Source organism: Pimephales promelas, chromosome 24 (genome assembly GCF_988280905.1).
Source record: "Pimephales promelas chromosome 24, fPimPro1.hap1.1, whole genome shotgun sequence".
Taxonomy (NCBI): Eukaryota; Metazoa; Chordata; class Actinopteri; order Cypriniformes; family Leuciscidae; genus Pimephales; species Pimephales promelas.
In genome coordinates this window covers 13,022,608-13,047,112 of record NC_142792.1, presented here as the reverse complement: position 1 = coordinate 13,047,112, position 24,505 = coordinate 13,022,608, and the positions used below count along the sequence as shown (strand labels likewise).

The window sequence follows — 24,505 nt, the reverse complement described above, 5'->3', positions numbered from 1 at the left end:
CTGTATTTTAGCAACTTTTAAATCTATTCAAAAACCAAACTTTAGAATAATCATGGCCTGAGGTACATCTATTTTGCTTGTAACTTTTAAACGGTTTTGTCAAAAATAAAGATCAGTCTCTTTTGATCTTCTTTTTCAATCTTTTTTTGCATTACACTATAAGACACTTAAACATTTAAAATATCCCTGAAAGTGCTATTCTTTAAATCTTTGGATAGCAAAACCAAAATTACCAAGTTAATTAACTGTTTTGAATTCTTACCCATCTATAATGGTAACCGATGGTGCTCACATTAAGACAAATGTACTTTAGTTCTGTTCTACATAATATAATGTGAACGTAGATTGACGAAAATAAGACAGAATTGTGACATGGGACAATAAGGCAAAGGGTGAGAAAGTTATATGCTCCGAACTAAAGTTGGAATTCAATCCATGTATCCCTATTCAATTCATTTGCCACAAAATGACAATGTAACTCAGTCTAATGGACATAATGGAAGTTCATTAGGTGGGGGAAACCTGTGGACACTCATTTTCTTACCCCAGGAGTTTAGTGCTTCATCAACAAATAAAGCACAAAATAATTGCATTTTCATCCCCTACTTCTACTCTCCAGTTCCCTCTCTGAAAGGCAGAGAAAGCTTTGCACCATTGGGCAGGAGTAATGAGCTTGGTTGAACGACAACATGCCCTTCTTAAGAAACACAAAACGCAAACGATTCCCGCTCGTTCAGAGGAACAAAAGTACTTATGAAGAAAATGAATGAGAAAAGAAAGTGGCGGCCCATTTGGGAAGTAGATGACGGATTAAATGGGCTTTTAGAAACATGCCTGGATAGAAAGATCTGACCAAAGGACAAAGGCAATGAAGGGTTTAAAAAAAATGCCCAGACCGAACCAGGAGGAAGAGGAGGACGAAGACAGAACTGGTTCTAATGGCGAAGCATCCCTCAAAACAGAGACAGATTCACTGAAACGTCCAGGGAAATGCAAAATGGATGCTTTCACACTTGGTTTGACTGCTTTGTAAAAACCAGAGATGACTTCACCCCCTCCCCTACTGGATTCTTTACACAGTGTACTTAAACGGTGAAACGGTGGTATGTTTGAATCAACAGCGTGAATACCACCATGACTAATTTGATTATGACTCAGGAAGAAGAGATGCCAGCTTCACCGTTTATGTTTTTGTCAGTATGATTTATCAGTATGATTCTGAAAGTCAGATTTATCCAAAAAAAAAAAAAAAACCTTATAGCACATAGGAAAGCATGCATGTTTGTCTGCCACAGATGTATTGCAAGAAACATGCAAAGCATGTGATTGAGAACTGCTCTCTGAACGCAAGGAACAAGGAGCATGCAAAAGCCACAAAATTACATATAACATTTTTTATAAAAAAAAAAAAAGACAGACTGCAAACAGTTGTCTAGATTGGAATGACCGAGTCGGTTCTTAACATAATACAATGACATGACGATGACAAATATTTTCTTCTATTTCTCATTTTATTATTAGCACTATCATTACTAAATTATATTGCTAAATTATTCAAATACATTTTCCTTATTTGTATAAGCATTAAGTAAATAAAAGTATTGATGTTCATTATATTACTACAAAATAATAGTATTAAATTCTTACTAACATTTAAAGGGATAGCTCACTTTGAAATTAATTCTTAAATTCTTAAATCTTGGATGCCCTTGAGGTAAGCTGAAACATATCAAAAATTCATTTCAAAGAGAACTATCTCTTTAATTGTTATTATTAATTAATCATTGCTGTTATTATTAATAATACATCTACATTTTACATTTTCATTGTTGTGGAATAAATGATAATTTATTAGTGCGTCAAAAAGCAACAATATTTATATATTTTTTTAAATAGTTATAAAAGGAATTTTAAAAAAAAAGGTTCTCTAGTATGCTTGACGCTTGTTAGGAATACCAAAAAAGCTTTTATACCAACCAAACTTCACTAAACGGACACGGTTCCACACCAAAAGCTCTAGTGTGAATGTATCTTATGAGATGTGCAGAGTCAAACCTGCTCTCTGCAAGCTTAAGTCCCTGTGAGTGGAGTCTAATGTGGTGAGGGTAGGTGTAGTCAGGAAACTCTGTAATACATATTTCATGGATTAAAAGTGAGCTGCTAGTCTCACATGCCACTGTAATTCCCTCTAAAGCAGAAGCCAAAGCGGAGAAAAAAAAAAAAAGATGAATGAAGTCTGCACAGCTCTGCCATGGCTGCATCGACGTGCATCAGGGAAACGTCCTCTTCCATACAAATGAACTAACTAATAAACAAAGCAGAACTTATGGAACATACCTGCATAAACACAGACATCAAACACTTAACACTGACATTCCAGTCAGTCACTGCCTCTTGTTCACACCTCTTACACACACACACACATAAACACTCGCATAACAGGAGGCACTTTGAGCGGGCAGGATTATCCAAACGTGCTCTTTCCTGATAAGTGGATTAATGCAACATTTTCATTTGACTTTTTCGCTGAGGCAGAGACCCTCTACAGAGGCGCTACTTAGAAAGTTAGCCAAATCTAGCTTTGGATTATGTCACAGGGAAGTTCTGTTTCAAAACCGAGAGGAGAAAATGCACTTCTGCACAGATTTTCTTCCATTACCCACTGCTGGTGAATGCCACTCATTCTCTCCCTCCTTTCAAAAGAAGGAAACGCGATCTGAAATGGACGCCTCGCTCCGAGTTCTTCCGTTCCAGAGCTGTGACTCACTGAGGCTTGGAAGGAGATTCCTTTCATCTTCTCTTGTCCATTGTGCCGTTGAACCGAAATTGATCACATACGGGCTGAGATTTTAAAAAGTTGACCTTTCGAACCTCTTCGCTGTTAAAGTGAGAGAAAATTGATGCATCACCGACAAATCCAATAGTGTCAGCTCAAGCTTTCATGCTAATACTCTGGAAACAAAAAGCAGGTACTACAAACCCCTCCTGACTAGACGGGATGCAGCAATGTAGAGAACCAATGGCATCTTAAATGCCAGAGAAACACAAAATCAAAAGGTTCTGGGCATAAAATCATCCTTCTGCCCTGATCTGGCAGATATGGGCCATTAGATTTCTATTTTTCCAGCAACAAAACAATCACTCTTTAACAATAACCGGATTTTACGAGTTACGAACTTCTATAATTGCACAGATTTCATTTAACTTTTAACAGTTGGAACATCATTTTCCACGGCGGTTGCCAGGGCAGCAGAGGACATGCTATAACATGGCATATCTCTGTACTTATCCTCACACCACATTGTGTCCTAGCAACAACTAAAGAAAGCTGACAAAAGCCTGATTGCATTTTATTTAAAAAAAAAAAATCCATTACTGTAACCACCATCAACATGATATTCATGATAGTGGTCGAGCAACATGCGTTTCAATTACCTCTGCTTTAAATTTTCCATTTGGTCCATCCCAATACTTAAAGGAGTAGTTCAATTTAAAAAAAAAAAAAAAAAAAAAAAACATTTGCTGATAATTTACTCACCCCCATGTCATACAAGATGTCCACGTCTTTCTTTTTTCAGTCGAAATGAAATTAAGGTTTTTGATGAAAACATTCCAGGATTATTCTCCATATAATGGACTTCCATGGGAACCAAATGGTTCAAGGTCCAAATGACAGTTTCAGTACAAACTGCAAACTGTTCATAGGGCTTTAAACAATTTCAGACGATGAATAAGGGTCATCAAGCGAAACGGTCGCTCTTAAAAAAAAAAAAAAAAAAGTTTACGTTTTATAAGCTCGCCTTGCTCTTTTCTTTGACGCGCATTCGTGACTCTCCTATTCGAACTCGTTCATCAAAATGAACGAATCTTTTCCAGAGTCAACTCGTTCATTTCGTTCGTTGAATGAACCAAATAACACGAAAAAAGATTTGTTCATTTTGATGAGTTTGAACAGGAGTCACAAATGCGCATCACAGAAAAGAGCAAGGCGAGCATTTGCACTTATAAAAGGTAAATTTTATTTATATATATATATATATATTTTTTTTTTTAAATGAGCAATCGTTTTGCTTGATAAGACGTCTAAAATAGTTTAAAGCCCTTTGAACAGTTTGCAGTTTGCACTGAAAGTGTCTTTAGGACCTTGAACCGTTTGGTTCCCATTGAAGTGCATTAGATGGAGAAAAATCCTTAATTTCTTTTCGACTGAAGAATGACATGTTGGATGACATGGGTTTGAGTAAATTATCAACAAAAGCTTTTTTGTTTTGTTTTTTAAAGTGAACTACTCCTTTAATATCTGGTTACAAAGTACATTTAATCAAATTTTGATTAAAAAAAAGCAGGACTTTTTCTGTAAAGGAAATATTTAGATGCTACTTTTGACTCTAAAGATCAAAGATGATGATTCTAAGGCAAAGCACTTGTGTGAAAAATTTAAATGAATACCACACTCCGATCTTCTTGAGCTGGATTAATTCTGAATGAATTCAAACATTCTCACACTGTTTGCATTAATAGGCAAACCTACATATCTTATCAAACAGTGTGTTGTATAAATTCAACTATCTGTTACCGCTGAGTGCATACACGGGAAATGCAAAACTCGCCGCTTCCTATTTTCCCGCTCTAGTGTCAGGATATTTGAATGATTCCAGGTCAGTGAACCAGACTTCTGTAAAAAGAGGAGGCAATAAAATATTGGTTTCTAGGAGCCTTACGATCATACAAGGACAATATAAAGCTGCATTAGTAATCCACGCTTCTGGTGATCATTTATGAGAAAATGTCTGCGTGTGAGGAAATGTGCTGTCATATTTCTTTGGCGTTAAATCAAGTGGGCCTAGCAGGCTGAGCTTTTCGTTATTCTGCACATAAACACTGAATTGTCTGGGTGAGAAAAGTCATGAATAGACGATGCGCAGCTACACAATCTGTCTATCATCCTTTAATGAGTCCCAATATGACAATTTTCAGAACATCCCACACCCTGCTGTCCCAATTAAAACCGCACCTTTTGATACAAAGTATTTCTGTTTGCTATGAGTGACAGATTGAACCGCTTCATGTTTCACAGTTACTTTAAAATATATATTTTTTTAAATCACTACACCCTCATGTTGTTCCAAACCCATAAGACCTTTGTTCATCTAAAATACAAATAAAATTGACAACGGTTATTTCAGAAGCTCAAACAAGTTGAGAATGAACCTCATTCATGCCAAGTGAACATGTTTCCGTTTACCACAATTGATATGCGAGTTGATAAATGTTTATAAGGCCTAAATTCGATCTGTTCATCATACAAAGCAATCCTCTCCTTAGAAAATTCATTTGGATTATTTTTACAATCTCTTTATGACCTTTTTAAAGCATCAAAGTGGTAGTTGCGTAGCGGTCAATGGAGGGACAAAAAGCTCGCAGATTTCATTAATAAGATCTTCATATGTTCCGAATATGAACAAAAACCTTATGAGTGTGGAACGATATGAGGGTGAATAATTAACATTAATTTCTTAACATTAATTTCATTAAGAGTATGACAGAACATTAATTTCAATACATATTCCTGCTTTTAGTGAGTGATTAATTCATGCATGGTAATCCAGTGTCATCATGAGCATTTAATTCGAGCATAAAATGTATATAATTTTATAAAAATATTAAAATCTAAACAAAATGGTGTGATAATTTAGGCATTAACTCAACATTTAGGAATAATCAAAATGAATAGTTTAGTGGTGTCAATTGATAATTGCACATTTTTCTATAATTAATCACAATTAATCACACTCATCATTAAAGTTTAATAGATTTTAATATTGTAATACTTTCACATTGATCTCCAAAATTATTTAGAAACAACAAAGACTGTATATTTCAAACATTTGTTTAATAGCATCTTTTTCCTAAGCACTATGAATGAAGGCCAGTATCACTAATAGATTTTATTTCTGAATTTTAGCCACAGTATAACTGAAAGCAGTCGATTCTAACATGTGATCGGTTTTAAAGGTCCAATGTTCTACACCTTTCTGGAGTTTTATTTTATGTCCTTAAGAATATATATTTGTGGTATAAGTATCTCCTTCATCAGGGGCTCTGCTAAGAACAGGGCGATTGTAGCCTGTTTAATTAATATTCATGAGCCTCTCTTCTGATTGGCCTGTTTTCTGAGCGACACATTTAAGACTCTGCTTACGGGATATTCGACAAAATTGGAATTTCATATAATTTTGTTTTTGTCCATTCAAGAATATATATTTCTAACGCGTTAAACGGAAAAATAAAATCCTAAAATTAACACTTACATTTTCACAGCCCTAATAGTGTTTCTTATATCTATAGATCTTGGATCAAAATGTAATAACTTGCTCCACCTTAGAAACAACTTTCCTTTTCTAGCTGAAGCCTTTTTAATTTTTCAACCCAAACATTCTCATATAGAGACTTGTTATCCAATTGATTTATAACAGGTACATTTCTTTATCTTCCTTATTTTCAACTTTGGGGACATGAAGATCTAATAAATAAAAATACTGATACAATATTGTGGAGAATAAGTATTGCAAACAGCCCTAGTGTGCACATATTTGTGTGTAAATGCATCAACAGTTCACAAAATGTCAATGTCCTGTGCTTTGCCATTCTGTTTTCCTCAAATATAAATCATTTGTGGTTCTATGAATAAAGTCGATATGTTCAAGGTCTGTTTGGTGAACTTGCTTAGTAACTCCAAACAGAATACAGAAACTCACATGGAAAAAAAAAACGTATACAGAAAGAATAATAAGGCAGAATGTCAGACTCTCTCACCTTCTTGCCAATGAGCTTCTTTCTCAAGAATTCCCGTGCCTCAAACATGTAAGGAATGTCGTAGAGTGGACGGAAACGCTTGTCTTTGTCCTTGTTCTTCTCCTGTAGAGTCAGATAGAATAGGCAAAAAGAGAGAGAAAGACAGATAGTGAAAAGTCAATATCACATAAATGAAAAATAGCCTTCCATCCCAAACTGGCACAACATTTAATCACTTGCTGAGAGTCTCATGACTTCCTTCCTGTCTTCCTCCCCCTTCTCCATCTCTTTCCAATTTTACCATTCTCTTAATACCCAATATCCTTCCTTTTCCCACACAGCCATGCTAATGTGTCAGAGTTGGTAGATGACACGTCTCATTGTCTCGATCTCTTGGTGTGCCAGGCATGTGACTGCACAAGCTATACGAGATGCTCTCACTGACACACACATTGATACACTAGAAATAGAACCTCATTTACATTTTTCATAAGCAAAAAAGGCTGTATTTTCGCTGAGAAAGGCAGAGAAAAAAAAACAACCTCAGTATGCTCAATATTCAAGCATCCTGTTTTGCAGCTGAGGCCATGACAGTATGAATTAACACACAACATTCAGAGCCACTCTGCGGAAAATAGGAAAAAGGTAATTGTGTCGTGGAAAGAAACACTTAACAAATGACTGCATCTTTTTTTTTAATGAATAAGTAGGTCCAGTTAACAAAACCAGTCATGATTTGGACTGATTTAGTTCAGTTCATACCCACTCTACCTAATGTAGAAAAGGTGTTTGTTTTAGGTTATAGAAAATAATACTGAGAAAATAATCCCTCTTTTCAATGAATCAGTAGATCCAGTTAATAAAAACCAGTTTGATTTGCTCATGCTTTCAACTGAATCGGTTCAAGATGAAAACACTGATTCAATGATCAACTGTTGTTAACAGCCTGTTTTAGAGAAAAGTTATTAGGGAATAAAGACGTGTTTTGGCCAAATAAACTATTGCATCACTTTGAAATACCAGAAAGTGTGCACAAGTTGTTTGGGCAACTTTAATGGTGCTTTAAAACCCGTAGGAAAGCTCTCCTTCCCATTTATTGTAACTATGGAAAAAATAAACTAGTAGAATAATCAAAATGTGTAATTTCATGTCTCAAGAAACTAAGTGAGACAGACCGACAAGAGAGTAAGCCAATTTGATTTTTCAGTGAACTATCCCTTTAAGAATCATTTGCCTATTTTGGAATTGGCTCAATCCAGGCAACAACTTGCTTGAAGGAAAAACAAGCAAGAGCAGAAACAAACTAGAGAGAGACTACAAACACCAGTCAGGATGAGGCGTAGCTTGTGGGAAAGAAAGTAGAGATCGGACTGTTAACCTCAAGGACCAAATCTTACGGCTAATAAAAGCATATTGACTTTAAAAAGCATAAATCTCCGCAATTTTTAAATCCTCACGCACTGATTCCAGCGAACATTAATCTGTGCAGCAAACAACTAAAACCACATCATCTCCACCCACATGGTCTGATATTTGGTATAAAATAAAACCGTATCGACCACCCACTTCTGAACGTAAGACGTTGCATTTAATGCGCAGAGACATCTTTCAGGACGGCTAAAGAACTGTGCCGATGGAATAATATAGACAGAAAGCCCTGACGGTGAAAGAGAGGACAACCCGTTTTGAGCCCGCCTATAAATATCCACGGCAATTCCTTTCCCCCGAGCAAGAAAAGCAGAGGGAGGCCATGCGGTCGTCTGTTAGAGTGTGTTTTTGTGTAAGTGTTGGTAAGAGTATGAGCGTTCTGTGTTTTGCTAGTTGATCATGAATGTCAGCAAGCATGTTACATACACAAATACTGCAATCTGTGCATTTGTTTTGAATACAAGCAATCGTACAATATTTGACTCGTGTGATGGGGTTAATGTACTTGAAGCTGTAACATGCAAGTGCCATACGTCATTGATAATTCTTTGTCTTAATGAACATATTCAAAATGTTCATCTCATTATGTCCACGAGACAGCCCGAACACTGCTGAATAGCAAACCAGTGTCGATTGTCAAGATAAAAAGTCTTTGTCATTGTACTGAGCAACTCAAGTGTGTTCTGTGAAGACACGGAAGGCTGGTTACTGAACCGTGCGAGGAGAAATGAGGATTTCTTCATCTGGCTGACATGCTGATTTTTTTCCTGTTACTGGCTCCTAAAAATGACAGTTTGGCTGCATGCACTGAGCACAAGAACGTTTTCATTCTGCCAAGGCTAACAGGACAGAACAAGACCTGTGCAACCATCAGTCAGGTATGATAAGCAAAACAATCATGCCTTGCTACATTAAGGAAAACCGACAAACTAGTACTCCACTTAAAGGTGCAGTGTGTAATCTCCCGAAATTGTGGTTGAACACTGTTGACGTTTGAAATCAACCCAAACCCTCTCTTCATTGAGGCCGGCGCTCTGGCGACTGATGCTAGAGAATGATGTGTTTAGCATCCTTGTTAACGCGCCAGCCTCAATGAAGAGAGGGGTGTGTTGTTTTGGCTCTAGACTAGAGATTAGGGGAGTGAGGTTTATCTGCACAGCTCTCACTAGCTGATCTCCGTTACACACGCAATGCAAGAGTAGATGTCTATTCACCATAGCAGAAGCAAAGCAAAATAATGCTTCACAAAAATAAAGCATAGATGAACGAATAACAAGCAAGCACAAAAAAATGGACATACGATACAAGAGTAAATGGACTCAAAACTATAAAGCTAGCTTTACAACAGCATTTGTAAACGTTAGTCAACGTTAGTTAAGGTGAAAATTTTTCTTGCCCTAATGTTTAAAATCAGTACGATTTTCTTTCAGAAGGTCTTGTGGACTGGTGCTGTTGATCTATATATATTAGGGGTGTAACGATACACGTATTCATTTTGAACCGTTCGGTACGAGGCTTTCGGTTCACTTTTCGTTACACCCCTAATATCTATATCATTTCGTTACACCCCTAATACCTATATCATTTTTCCTGCCGACAAAAATTTCGTTATTTCAAATGTAGGCGCATTGCACATGGCAAGCACGCTCATAATGTAAGCGATGCTGGCGTGACCACAAAATTGCCCAACATCAAATGGCAATTGTAATGTAAGCGGAACGAAACTGAGCAGCTCGTTATTGTGTGGGTGTCTGGATGACGGACCGTTTATCAGTTTGGACCAATGCAGCGCAAGCCGATCTTAAGCAGCACAGTTACTACACAGCCAAATCCAGTAAAGAAAACATTTGAATTCGCCACTGAAGTTAACATCGCAGCGAGATCTAGTGAGAAACATTCACATTTATCCATAGTTAACGGATCAAACAGCGCTGACGTGGAAATCAGGAAGAAACTTTGTGCCATGAATGAACTATCCAGTGTCCACAGATCAGCAACATTTACCATGGATTTACTGTATAACACTACTAACTGTAAGTTTGGCAGGAATAGTTGGCTATAATTATTTCAAGTAACATCACGTCGGTTTTATTTTGATAATATGAATACAGTTGCTGCCGTCAAATGTTAATCTAAAAACTTAAATAAACATTTGTTTATAACTACTACAATGTTACATTTCATTTTGTCCAAGGAGCCGTTTTGTTTTATATGCTCCTAAGAAAAGTCAAGTATAGTTCGTTCCATCATTGCTCAAAGTTAAAAAATATCATACGTTATGATGTTAGTTTTAATAAAAATAAAATGAAAAAAATTAAAAACAAGGAAATTTCTCTGCCATTTCTTTCCTTTTGCTGTATTTGAAACGTACGGAAAGGTATCGAACCGAACCGTGACACAAGTGTATCGTATCGAACCGAACCGTGAATTTTGTGAACCGTTACACCCCTAATAGATATAGTTCCATATCTATATTACAACTCTGCACTGAACATCTCTCTGGAACCAATGAAATAAAATTAAAAAATGACAAATTGTCAGATTTAGACTTCGTTTAGGTTGTAAAACATCATATGATACAATGATGCAAAAATGTAGTATTTATGAATTAGTTTCAGGATATTTATTTAAAAAACAAAAAAAATATATATTTTTTTTTATCAAACTTGTTATTGCTCTAGCACCATTTCAGAAGATCTAAGAGCGGCTTGTCATGCAATACACCTTAGCTCCTGAGGTTTAAAATCACACACCTCTCACATACAAAGGTTTCTTTGTCTCGTACCTATGCGCACCACTCACATTTTCATTCCTGATTCTCTCTCTTTTTCTCATTAGCCAATCTCATTATCTTCAGGTGATAAATGGCCCAAGGACTCTGAAGCAGAGAAAGAGAAAGCGCGAGAGAGAGAGAGAGAGAGAGAGAGTGAAGAGCTTTCTCCACCACCAGGGAACAACCAATCACAACCTCAAAAAAATCCAGTGGTGCAGAGCAGACGTATTTTTGTAGGCCAAAACCCAAAAACGAGCAAGCATTTAAGCACTTCCGGTTAGTCGATTTTTTTTATAGGTTTTTAGTTAAATGCTTGAAATATAATATACAATATAAAATGCATTGTTATATACTTGTGATTTTAATTTGTCTTGTAAAAGGCAGTTGCTAACAATTGGCTAAATGGGACTACAGAGGTTGTTGAGGACACAAAACGTCATTAGTAGAACGGGTAAACTAATTTACTCTCTAGTCTGCTTACACAGCTTTGTTGGGTTAATAAAATCATGCTCTTGCAGCCTATTATAACATGAACATTGAGGGAAAATGTTTTTAAACAAACACTGAAAGAGTTGTCGGAATGTCATGTGACATTTTAAATGATTTACCCATTTTTGCCGATATAATAAAACATTTGGTAAACTTATGAAACCAATAAATGAATAAAGGCCAATTAGCCCTTTAATCAAACAAAGCCCCTTTACATCTTTCGTTCATATGTTTAGCCAATTAAATCTTTGTTCAGAAGGACCTATTATTCAAATGCAGGTCCATATACACAATCTGAGAGTTATGTAAAACAGAAAGAAAAATGTAAAAAGTTTAGGTGGGGGCTTTTGCACTTTAATTTGTTTATCTTGATGTTCTAGATGTCATTATGCTCAAATTGTTAATTAAGCACACCCTTTTAGATTTCCATTTGCCATTAATATACCAGATAATACTCAGGGAATGTCACTTAAGTAAAATTGTTGTTCAATTAAAGCATTAGAACATTTCCAGGACTAAAGAGTGACACCTTATTTACTTAGAAAGAACAGGAAACCTGCTAACTGAATGACTCATTTTCTGGCTTTAAATTTATGTGAAAATTCAAACATGTTTAAATTTAACACACAATAATTGTTGATAATTTAATCAATAAAACGTATCGATGGTCGATTAAGCAAGGAGTGTAGTTTTGGGGGGCGTGTGGCACATGCGTGCACGTCAGATCTAAAAATAAATATAGACAAACATAATTTGTCCCTAAGACTTAATTCATGGCCACAGCCCACCATTCATTAATATGTTCCCTCATTCAATTAAAACGAAGGTTAGCAAAAAGTGGCCATGATTTAACTAAAATGAGGGAACGGCACGCACGATAGCTTTCAATTTCCACCCGCATGTCATATCCAAGGTGCTGTACAATATAAATAAACTTGATGTGGACAACAAGGACAAACTGTTACAATTGAATGTGTAGTGATAAAGAATGAAACCCATACATCTATAAAATAAACTAGGTTAGGTAAGGCTAACATCTGTCGTTTTGGCAAGGTATGCCGTCTACACTACAGCATTTTTTACCACAGTAAGATAAGTTTATAGTACACTGCAATAATAGATGGCAAGGATTTGATAAAGAAACAAGAGAATTCAGTACAGCCCTACGGATCATTTTACTTTAAATGTCGATAATGTTAATTGCAAACATTGTGATTGCATTTTAAAACACAATACAAAAAAGCACCATGATAGACTACCATTTAAAAAAAAAAATGCATTCAGCGGTCTCCGTAACGAGAAACCATATAACCTCCATTTAAAGTAAAATGATCCCAAACGCACACTTTATTTGATCAAATTATCAATTATATCAATTCATTTTACAATCCTACCCTTTTATTTAGACTAAACCTAATTCTGGTGAGGAAGCTGGCATTCTTAGTGGCATTTGCACATCCTGTCATGCTAGTGACTAAATGCCACTGCATTGTTCATCTAAATGACAATCAAGCATGGGAATGATCAGAAATTGACATCCCTAATTCCTTAAACTTCAACCATACCAAACACCAGAACAGATGAAGCTGCTCTATTCAAATATAGTATATTCAAAAGATGTTTAAATTTAGTCTTTTGTTTTTCTTGCACTGAGTTAAGGCATTTCTTAATCGTCAAGGACCTTGAACGATGCAAAAAAAACGTGGAAAACATGAGTAACAATTAATGACTGGTATGTCAAAAGCATAACTGAAGTGAAAACCTCTCAGCCTCTCACATAAGTCACACACGACAGTCGGAATTGGCGTATTATGACCCTCAGCATCAGTCACGGAAATCGCAATGAGCAATTTAAACTCATGCAGCTGCATCAGAGATGCCTTAGAAAAATAATCAGCATTTAAGACTGAAATTACAATGCCATCTTAAAATAAATCATCAGTGACGAACAACAGTGACGCATGGAGAAACAGAATGATAAAACAAGAAAGGGAGGACACAGAAAGAGACGAAAAGGGAGAACAAACAATTGAGATGATCTTATATTTACACAAATACATTGCCACTTATATATTTTTTTTAAAATTCAACATGCAAGTATAAAAGAAAAATTCTAACCCCAAACTTTTGAACGGTAGCATTCATTTGATCAAAAATGCAGCCAAGACATTAATAGTGAAATATTGTATTTTATATAAATAACTGATTTCCAATAACACATTTTAAACCGTAATGTATTCCTGTGATGATAGATCCATTTTCAGCAGTCTTTACTCAAATTAGAAATCAGAAACCGTTCTAATTTGACTTTTTTCAGGAATCTTTGATGAATAAAGCTCAAAAGAACAGGTATATAGTATTTATTTATTTATGTTTTAAGGTGCGTGGTACTTCATGCCTGACCTTGCCCTAGGGCACCCATGTGAGTCACGCTTAACTTGTATTGAACCCCGAATATTCCATTACCAAAAACATTTTTTGTTTTACAACATCCATGCATGGGTCATTACTCTCAAATGATTGGAAGGAAGTTCGCTAGAATTCCAAGAGTCAAACGATCCTGAAGGAAAGCAGACTCGTCTGCAAGAAAGAGCCTGACCAACCATGTGTAAGATGAGCCATGGAACCATACAGTGACCCCAGACAGAGGCCACAGGACACACATACACACACACAAACATGCCTTCAGCATGCAGGCACAGCAGACACACACAAACACACCATGAAAAGACACAATGTGGCATTCAAACACACACCCAGAGCACAAACACACTGAGCAAGGTGACGGCAAATGACACGGAAGAGTCATTCAATGGCCGATACATTGTATATTGCTATTTCTGTGGAGAAGACAGGGGTATGGCTTTAAACCCAGATGTCAACATTTCCCCTGCAGTCCCATAACACACACATGCAGTGGGAGTGAGGATGACTCATTGAGCTGCTCTGACATAACTCCTCCCCCTCCACATCCTTGTGAGTGCTCCTAAAACGGCTGACACCACCACGCAGCTGGAAATAGCTCGCCATGGCGCAAAAAATAAGCTTCCATCTGGCCAAGAGAGGAAGGGGGGAAATGAACGAGGAAAAGAAATTAGGCAAGACACATGGTCACATTTCTCTCAAAGAGATAGTTCATCCAGTCAAAAATGTCTCGATGACGACGATGCCGAAATGCGATGTGTTCAGTGTAGCAACCAAATGCCTCATTTTTTTATGCAAATATTAGTGGAAAACAGGAGTGGGCGATACAACCAAAGTCTTACTTCATGATATGAGAAACTATTTCATGATAACGACAGTGACAAAATTGTTCTTATTTCTAATAAACTAAGCAGCCAATCACAAACAATAGGAAAAATAAAATTAAATCAAAATGAACAACCCTAATATTTTTATAGAATAGTGTGTTTATTTTAGGCTAAATGATTTACCTGCGCCTATAATTTCTTAGAAATTGATGTGCCTTTGTTGTTATATTTATGCAAAAAAACTGCCCCTACTTGCAGCAACATAGTCAACAGTGTAATTATAGATGTATTTACATTAGGGCAGTCCGTTAAATGCGTTTTAATTTTTTTTTGCCAAACAAACTTTTTTTTTTTTACGTGATTTTTTTTTAACAGGACGCGGCATGCGCTGTGCCGCTGTGCTATGAAACCCATTCATTTCAATGGCTTGTGCCGCGCAAGAACGTTTTGTTGCTTCGTCGACCAAAGCGCAAGCAAATCTAGCTAGACTGGAAACAAAACAACATGCACGATGCCGCACACACTTGTTTGGCCTTGTGAGCCGGCCAAACAGTAGGTTAATGTTACGTTTTGAGTGGATGACGAGCGCGAGACGCCGAAATGGATGCCAATAAGATTCTTAATGGGAAGTTTACTTTTAAAAAGTTGCCAAATGTTTCCATTGACAAGACCAAAGTGATCTGTGTGTTTTGTCGTTGTGCACTGAGCTATCATCACCGCAGAACGTCCAGTCCGAAATACCGCTTGTCAATATCATGACCTCGTCAGTATTTCTTTCACCCTCTTATTGATGGACAGTGTTACATTGAGAGAGAGATTATTTGCTCCAAGTGAGAATGTTAGTGTTAAATTGAACAGAATATGCCAATGTTGTTTTCAATAAAAAACATTAAAATGAGGGAAAAAAATGGGACCAAAAGAAATCAAGGGACATTTAGAACAGTTAACTCGCGATTAATCGCAATTAATCATACATTTTTATCTACGACATTAATGTGATTAATCGCGATTAAATATCTTAATCGTTTGAGAGCACTAATTTACATAAATTAATTATGTAATTACATTACAATACAATTACAATTTAACCATGCATGTTCCAGACTTTATTTTCTCATTCAAGCATGTTTCGTTATCACTCTGAAGTGCCAATAACTTGAGCGAGTACTGTGCTACATGGATATATTTGCATTACATTCCACTATATAAATGATATAGCCAAATACGATTAGAATACAGGATCAATATAAACTGAAAAAAAGGTGTTCAAATTCTCTAACATTTGACTTCGGCTTGCAGAAGAGATGCTCAGTTACTGCGTTTAACTCATCTATGTGAAATGTTGAAGGTTTAAATATTATTTCATTTCATATCTGTAGGGTTAATACATTATGTCCCCTGAACTGTTGACATCAAATTCGTGCTTAAATAGTAAAGTAATCATCGCAGGTTTCATCCGTCCAGTCTGTGGCTTGCAACCATAATCATCTGAATTTAGCTTCAAATGGCGTCTAATCGAATATTAGGCTCATTTTCCTCTACTTGTTACCACTGTTTTTCTGCAACCACAATGCGTGCTTAACTGCAAATCACGCAACACATATCCTAAAGCTATAGGATCATTCAGTCAATAAAAATAAAAGCAATTACATAGCCACAAAAAGTAAAAATGGGGGTCCCAGCATTAAGTGACAAAAGCGAGAAAGAGAAACACTGGGCAGCAGCTGTCAGAGTTCATCTTCGTGTTGGTCAACACATGTGGCCCTAAATCCCCTCAAAGGCCTCAGAGAGACAGAGGGAGAGAGAAACACACAGATCCCCGGGCTGGCCTGAGGTCAGATTTGTCTCTTTGAGTTGAAGTGTTTGTAAGGCATGACGCGGGGACAACAGTTTCATGCCCCGAGTTGAACTGAGGAAGAGAGAGTGTTTAAAAATCAGGACAAGAGAGAGCGTGAGAAACAGATGGCTAAAAAGAAGATAGACCTGCCACACCATGACACCAGTCGTGATGCGATAAAGGGACAAGCAATAGCTCTTTTTTATGTTGATGTGAGTTTTTGTCCTAAGCAAGCAGCAAGGAACCAGACATTTTGTCAGTTACTTGGTTTCTATTTATGCAGCATTGGCTGGGTGGCCCTGCGTATATTGTATAGTACACATGAAATATGTTCCTATTGGCTGTTGGGAGCCTACGCACTAGAGGAAGCTTTGACGTAGGCTTTGAAGGATGAGAATGTGCAAGAGCCGGGTCAATTTTAAAACCGAACGGCAATACGGTGAACTGAAATTTAGATGCACAAATGGACCAGGACTTTTGTTTGCAGTTGACAGCGTCACTTTAGCAAACCCTTGCATTTGTCCTCCACATCCTTGAGATGCACGAGTTCGCATTTTTACGACATGGTGTAGAGATATAAAAAAAGACAACGATCTCACATATTTAACATAAAAAGGCTAACATTATGAACAGGTGCCATCACATTTACGAGTCGGAAATGTTCCCAGAGATTTTGCCCATCATCATGTTGTGAACTGTCAAACACTCAAATTTGCCTCTGCTAGCGAGCACACGAGTGCTGAGGACACGAGTGCATGTGCACAAACAGAAAGCCATTTTGATAAACGCAATCAAAAGAGTAACAGATAAAAAAAATGACTGCAGCTGTTCTGAAACCATTGTACAGCTGTTGTTCGAACATACGCAGTTTAAATTAATTACGATACCAATTTAAAAGTTGTCGTGTGCTAAACTATTGGAGACTTGCGAGCCAAAATTGATTAGATTGATGAAACGATTACCAGAGATCTCATTAGTTAAGTAACATCATGTCAAGGTTAATGTACCATTAGATTAAGGAGGAAAAATATAGGTACCCGTCCCTTTTAGAGCGCAAAGGAACAGATCTTGAATGACTATCGACATTTACAAAGGGTCATCATGTTAAATGAAGTGAATAAAACAAAACATGGGCATTACCAATTTCTCTAACTTTTGATGATTCCTCAAAACACTACATTAACCATTTTGTAGAATTTGGCAAAACAAATCATAACCTGATTTCCATCAGGTCCCTTAGAACCAAGGAGACAGAACAGATGTTATTAAAGTTTAATTGGTTCAGTTTGAGTTTCACCCAACTGACTTTTATTCAGACCATAGAAGTACTGTAAAGGGTCAAAGGTCAGATTTAACATGCCAGAAGCATTATTGAAGAAACCTCACATTCAAGGGCAGCATGACCGCAATGACTCTAATGCTTTAGAGGAACAACTTTGCACACTACTCTCTCTCTCTTTCACCCTCGTCAAAGTGCGCAGCCAAGCAGGGAAAACATACTGCAAGAACATCTGGTCCAGAGATGCACTACAGAAGATACAGTCAATAAACTGAACAGGAGTGCGGGTTTCAAAAGAGGAAGTACCTCCAACACATCAATACCTTTACAACACGGCTGCGCTGTAAAAATGCTACTGTCACAGACAGGATAAAAGGGAGCAGGCAACATCAGAATCCTTTCTACCAAGATGTCTTTATCTGGATAAATGTACCCTCACCTGCCTATGGGAAAAAAATTGAGAAGTGCATTAATATTAGGGCTGCCCCCGACTATAAAGATTTTTCTAGTTGACAAGTAGACGTTTATTTAAGCCATTAGTCAACTAATAATCACAGATTAATTTACAATTTAATTACTATATATATATATTGAAAGGAATACTAAACCATAATGAGCTTTAAAATTAATATATCGCAATAGGCGTAATATATCCTATTCCGCTCCAAAGTGCATGCATAAAGCTTGCCACAAAGTACTGGCAAAAGTAATGATTAGCAATGTGTTGAAAAAAATTACAGCTGTGCAATTAATCATATTTTGATTTCAGCTTCCAACGATTATGAAAACAGGATAATTGAGGTAAAGTGCGTATTGTGCCACTACCGCATTCAGTCCAGCGCACTTTCGGTACACTTTTGTTCCTCCCTAACCCTATTTAACAAAATTTGTATGTAGCCAAAATATGATGTAGCCAAAATTTGATGTAGCCAAATTTACCATCCAAATCAGCCGAAGTGAGTGGGTGTTGTAAAATGCAGTCTGCTGTTGCTAAACTATGGGATGTGCTTGATATTAAACGGTGTAATTAAAAGTGTATTATGCCGCGAAAGAGACGATGTTGCCTAGGCTGTCTCCTGTGCGCACGCTCCTAGCCAAAGCCAAGTATACTAAGGGCTTCAAGTTCAGATTCGCGCATAAACAGTCAAATAGCCCGCACACAAATCTGTCGAAACGCCGTTTTGGTAAACACAGTCGATTATGTCACAGGTCAGTGTAAACACTCGAGAAAGCGTGTTTGAAACTTGCGTGTAACGGTATAATGGATCTGTGCGGCCAAATGACTGCTGCAGTTATTAATATTAATCTAACAAGGAAAGACAAAGATAAAAATCACTTTCTGCTCTTTAATTAATAGTCTACATCTAATATATACAGCAATGTTATATTACATTTGATTACTTGATTTCATTTCTGTTGGCTACTTTTCTAAATACCACTTAGTACATCTTCCTGAAAAAAAACAACAGTTTATTTCATTTGTATTTTTCGTTTGCAATTTGTTTCTTTGTTCTTATTTTATTGCTGACTGTTTAAGTCTTCTGTAACTGTTTTGAGGACTTTTAACTTACATTAATTACCCTAGTAATAGTTTTAGCTGAAGTATCAATAATTGTGATACATCACTGACATTTAAAATTACCCATATCATTAAATAATTGTTAATGATAATATTTAGGGCAGTTGTGGCCTAATACATAAGAGTCTTAGTACTGACATAAAATGTAGGTGGGGGAACGAATGAACAGCACATGCGCTCTTCTATCAACATTTTGGTCAACTAAATCTCTTCTAGTCGACTATTAGGGGGCAGCCCTAATTTTTATCCATTTAAAATTAAAACAAAATACGTAATTGATAACGTGAAATAAGCAGTATAGTCACTACATATGGGCTTAAACCTCTCTAAAGCTTACATTAATTTAGTTTTAGATCATTCGATAGATGTTATAGCATTGTGGAAGCTGGTCTGAAACTAGTTTCATTAAGAGACACACAAAGTGCTGCTTAGTCACGACTATCTGAGGAGAGAGGCAGATGCCATGGGTGTCAGACAGACATGCAACCAAACACTGCCGGTTGGTCACCATGGTATTATGATAATTACATCATGCTGCTTAATACACTAGCTCACTACCATCTGATCTACCTTCCGCAGACCGAAAAGACTGGAATTAAATCGGATTTACATGTTCTGAGGGAAAAATAAGTGGTGCTTTGTCCGTGCCGCACTCGCCTGTTGTGGATACTTTCCAATTCACTGTTAAGCAGTTGTTAGTCAGGGGTTTGATAACATCTATAACCCTTAAAGGGATAGTTAAATGTAAAATGGTAAATTCACACAACCTCATGCTGTTCCAAACCCCTAAAACTAACATTCATCTTCAAACCCCCTTCAACTGGTTTGGTTACCATTGGAAAAAATATATCAGTGTATGTTCCTCAGAAGAAAGTCGTACAGGTCTAGAACATCATGTGGGTGAGAAAATCGCAATTAAATTTTAGGTGAACTATCCCTTCACATCCGATAATAGTGATTTTTAGCATCGCAAACACATTTAAAGAGTTTATAAAAGCAGAAATGCTGTAAACTGGACAAAGCAACAGTCTGAAATGACGCTAACATCACCTCATTAAAATGGTTGACAGAAGATACTATAAACCCAAAAGATCAATCTCTCGGTCTAAATCAAGCTTCCAGGTTTCTCTTTCGAGAAAAATCTACTTGTCAAAATATTACAAAACCTAAAGAAATATATTTTTAAAATCTCTCTGGTTGGTCTCATGCCTCGGAAGCACATATGAGATCTAAATACATCCGTAATCTTTATTGTTTTGTAATCATCTCTGATCTGATTAAAGTCATCTTTAAGCTGCCAGGATAGAAACACGCTGTGATCTGAAAGCTCGCAGCCGCGTATCCATAGATACAGACCCACAGCTCCGCATCCCTGCTCTCTGTTTACATGTGCATGACAAATTGCGACTCTCTGAAAGCCTCCTTTAAAAATAATCACAAACTTCATGAAAGATTTCAAACATATTGCTGAAACTATTAAAAGCACAAGAACCCAAAAACAAAAAAATGTTCATGCAACGGTAGTGCAAAAGTCCTCCCTAATAAACTACATGTCTAATTTGTCAAATCAAAAGCTTTTTTTATTTTTTTTACCAACATGCTGAATCATCATGTCTTATTACAGGAGGTCAGGGGTCAGGAAGAGAGTGGCTAATTGCAGCGAGATGTTCACGCTCCAATTTAAACCACTAAGTTGAAAATATAGCTTGCTAATACCCACACACTTAGCCTAGACAAAGCACCCATTACACATCAGCTCTCATTAACAGCCTTATTTGGGCATGAATAAGAAACATTTGATGACCACAAAAATGTGTGTGCATACGCAGCCCCGCAAAATGATGCTTCCATAATAATTTGTTAACATATAGCCAATCAAAACTGAGCATTTGAGAATTGCATTGGATTGAGAGGACGCGTATGACATTAATAGATGAGGAAGAGAGATTCGAAGAGAGCGTGTGCTCATTATGGGAGTAGATCTATAGGGCTTTTGGCTGCAGTGCAGCACTGGTTTGTCAGAGCGAGTGGAGGGGAGGAGAGCCGGTGGGCTTCTGTCTGTCTAGCCCCCCCTGGTGTCCAGTCAAGACATTGCTCTAAGATCTGAGTGTGAAAGATGCATGAAGGGAGGAGATCGGCGCTTTTAAGAAATGGAGGAGAGAGCAAAAAACCATCACATCAGCACTTTGCTGGCACCCAGTGGATTCAGTAATGGCCTTAGTGACAGGGATATCCAAGGACAGACGTGCATTAACTCGTACCTCGCCTTCTAGCCTTGGGGGCCTGATACTGGACAGGTGGATGGTCTTACACTCCCCAGAGTTCAGCTTCACCACGATGGCATCTGCGTTCATGACTTGCATGACCTGTACAGAAGAGGGCAAAAAGAAAAATAAAAGCACAGAAAGACAAACGAAGGTCAAGTTATCAATGAAAATTCGCACGTTATTGTCAAGAACCAATGACATTTGATACCACTGATGCTCAACCTTCACTCTTGACCTCAATTGAATATTTTATGGTTTATTGTAAAATGTACATACTTGATGTTTTTGTCCATTTTGAAGCACAAACTATTTTAGGGACAAAAAAAAAAACTGATTGAGAACACGCACAACTTTCCACAAGCATTGCCAGCAGTTGTAATATGATGTCACACTCTGTTTACTAAGCTGTACACCCAATCAGAGTGCTTTCTCTGACCAGTGTGCTCCGCCGTCGATTCAACATGCTCAATCAGCCGAAAAGCCACCAATAAGGGGTTTGACTACAGGCCTATGTCACGAAAAAATTGAAGACCGGAAGTATGTCTTTTAGAAGGGATACGGCTCTTCCGGTTAGCTTTTTACAATGGTGGAGTCCGATAGATACCGCAAGACCAAATCTCTCTGCAACCTGCCTGAAGTCACATATGATGATGTGGTTTCGGATGGTAAAGGAAAACTCTCAAGTGGGAAAGCATGAAAGCTGAGGTATGGGTGTCTACGTCCTAATGCAGAGCAACCCGGTACACTACAACAACAGTCGCGGGTAGCTCTAGCCATTCGCCAGTAAGGTAAACCTTTCTATGGTAGCAGCAAAATGGACCAATCAGCAGACGTTGCTACTACATTTAAAGGGATACTCCACTTTTTTGGGTGAAATAGGCTCATTTTACAACTCTCCCAGAGTTAAACAGTTGCGTTTTACCGTTTTCTAATCCATCCAGTCGATTTTCTGGTATTTAGAAGAATATCAGTAACCAGACAGTCTCTGGTCTCATTGACTTCCATAGTAGGAAAAAATATATACTATGGAAGTCAATGAGACCAGAAACTGTCTGGTTACTGATTTTCTTCTAAAAATCAGAAAATCGGCTGAATACATTTGAAAACGGTGAAACTCAACTGTTTAACTCTGGGGGAGTGGTACAATGAGCCTATTTCCAAAAAAAAGTGGAGTATCCCTTTAAGGCCTCATTATGCTTCTGCGTCAACTCCACGGCATAGCTAGTTTTACGCTTCTGCGTCAGGTTGCGTTGCATCGCGGTGCATTTCACCACCTAAACGCTAGGGGGGGTGTGGTTTGCGAATCTCTTTGCTAGTTTGTTTTGGTTCCATGGGCCCGTTCCGCTTTTTCATTTCCGACAATGGCAAACAAAAGAGAGAGAATGTTGTCGGAGCTGGAGCTAATCAACGTTGAACAACAAGACGACACAAACTTTGTCCCCATAGAACCAACACGGATGTCCAGGGCCCGTTCCACCCGAGCTGCCATAGCTGTTCGGAATGACTTGAAGGCTTTTTTTCAGTCTCCACATGGAACTATGCCATGGCAGGATAATGTGTCCCGTGGCAGACTTGGTTAGTACTGTATTATCAATGATGTAACCGTAAACATTGTATTGTAAATAAACAACAAACTGTGTTTCAAAACAAACGTTGATTTATTGATTGATTGAAGTTTATTACGAGCAAAAAAGAAAGAAAAGAATATAGACATATATATATATATATATATATTAACAATGAAATAAAAAAATAACTGTTTATTTTTAGTTGAATTCTTTATTTACTTTCTTTATAATGTATTATAATTATCAGTACGAGGGTGCAAATGTTAAAAATGGCTCTATAGCGGGAGGGGGAAACCGGAAAAGCCACACTCCTGAAATTATGTATAATCTGACCAATCACAGCCCTTGCAGTCTGCGTCGCCTCGACACGTAATTACAAATTTATGAAGGTGCACGTCGAGCTACAGCGGAGGGGTCGGAGAGGGGTTCGCGTCGACGCAAGGGTTCCGCGGGGGTATGCCGTCGATTCGACGCAGAACCATAAAACAGGCTTTAGGATTGTGGGTAGTGTAGTTTTTTTTTTTTTTCATAAGCACAAAGAAAAACATTTATTTAGAGAAATACTGTTGACCGGAAGTTCTGTATCCTTACTCCGCGTTCCGGAAGCAGGAAGTGTGACATAGGCCTATAGTGGCAAAGTTTTAGAACACACTAAAAAAACAGGGCCGAAAGTAAGATGCTCAATGACAGCCCGACATTGACTTGAACGTGTAAACACCTTAAAAGCAACTGCCAGTCAAAACCGAAAAAAGGCACATCTACAGCAATTAAAGCACTGCATTTGTAACATTTACCACCTTTTTCACACTCAAACTGCCTACAGTGGTCAATGTGTCCACTTTAATTATTTGTCAAATATTTGTCAGTCACCCTAACATTCAGGAGTGTATCGAGAGAGCGCACGAGTAGGTGTAAAAAAGAACGAGAGGTGGCGAGCAAGCTCCGCTTGGAGGACGGGAGAGACTGACTTGTTGCCAGAGAAACGTTACTGTACTCCACCACGAGCCTTCTGCGGCACAAAAGCAAACAGCTGCAAACAAAACACTTCTCCCACACTGTTCTCAAAAGAACATGCCTCCTCTCTCTGATTCTCTCATCCTACCACCATTACACTCACATAAGACAATGAAAGCGAGCCAACAGGGAACACAAAAGAGCTGAGTGGGAGAGTAGTGAAACGGTCAATTTTCAGCCACGATTAAATCAAAATAATAATAACAACAACAATTCGGATTTAAT

At 37.5% G+C, this 24,505-nt stretch overlaps 1 protein-coding gene across 1 annotated transcript in view; it reads right to left on the bottom strand.

Annotated features, from left to right (window-relative positions):
- The window catches only part of snd1 (staphylococcal nuclease and tudor domain containing 1), a 182,500-nt gene that overhangs the window by 138,163 nt on the left and 19,832 nt on the right, over positions 1–24,505 (bottom strand). Inside the window, exons 10-11 of the mRNA XM_039668310.2 lie at positions 21,693–21,797; positions 6,817–6,918 (exon numbers count right to left, since the gene is read on the bottom strand). Of these exons, the coding sequence (XP_039524244.2) occupies positions 6,817–6,918; positions 21,693–21,797 (207 nt within the window). The remainder of the gene's footprint in view (positions 1–6,816; positions 6,919–21,692; positions 21,798–24,505) is intronic.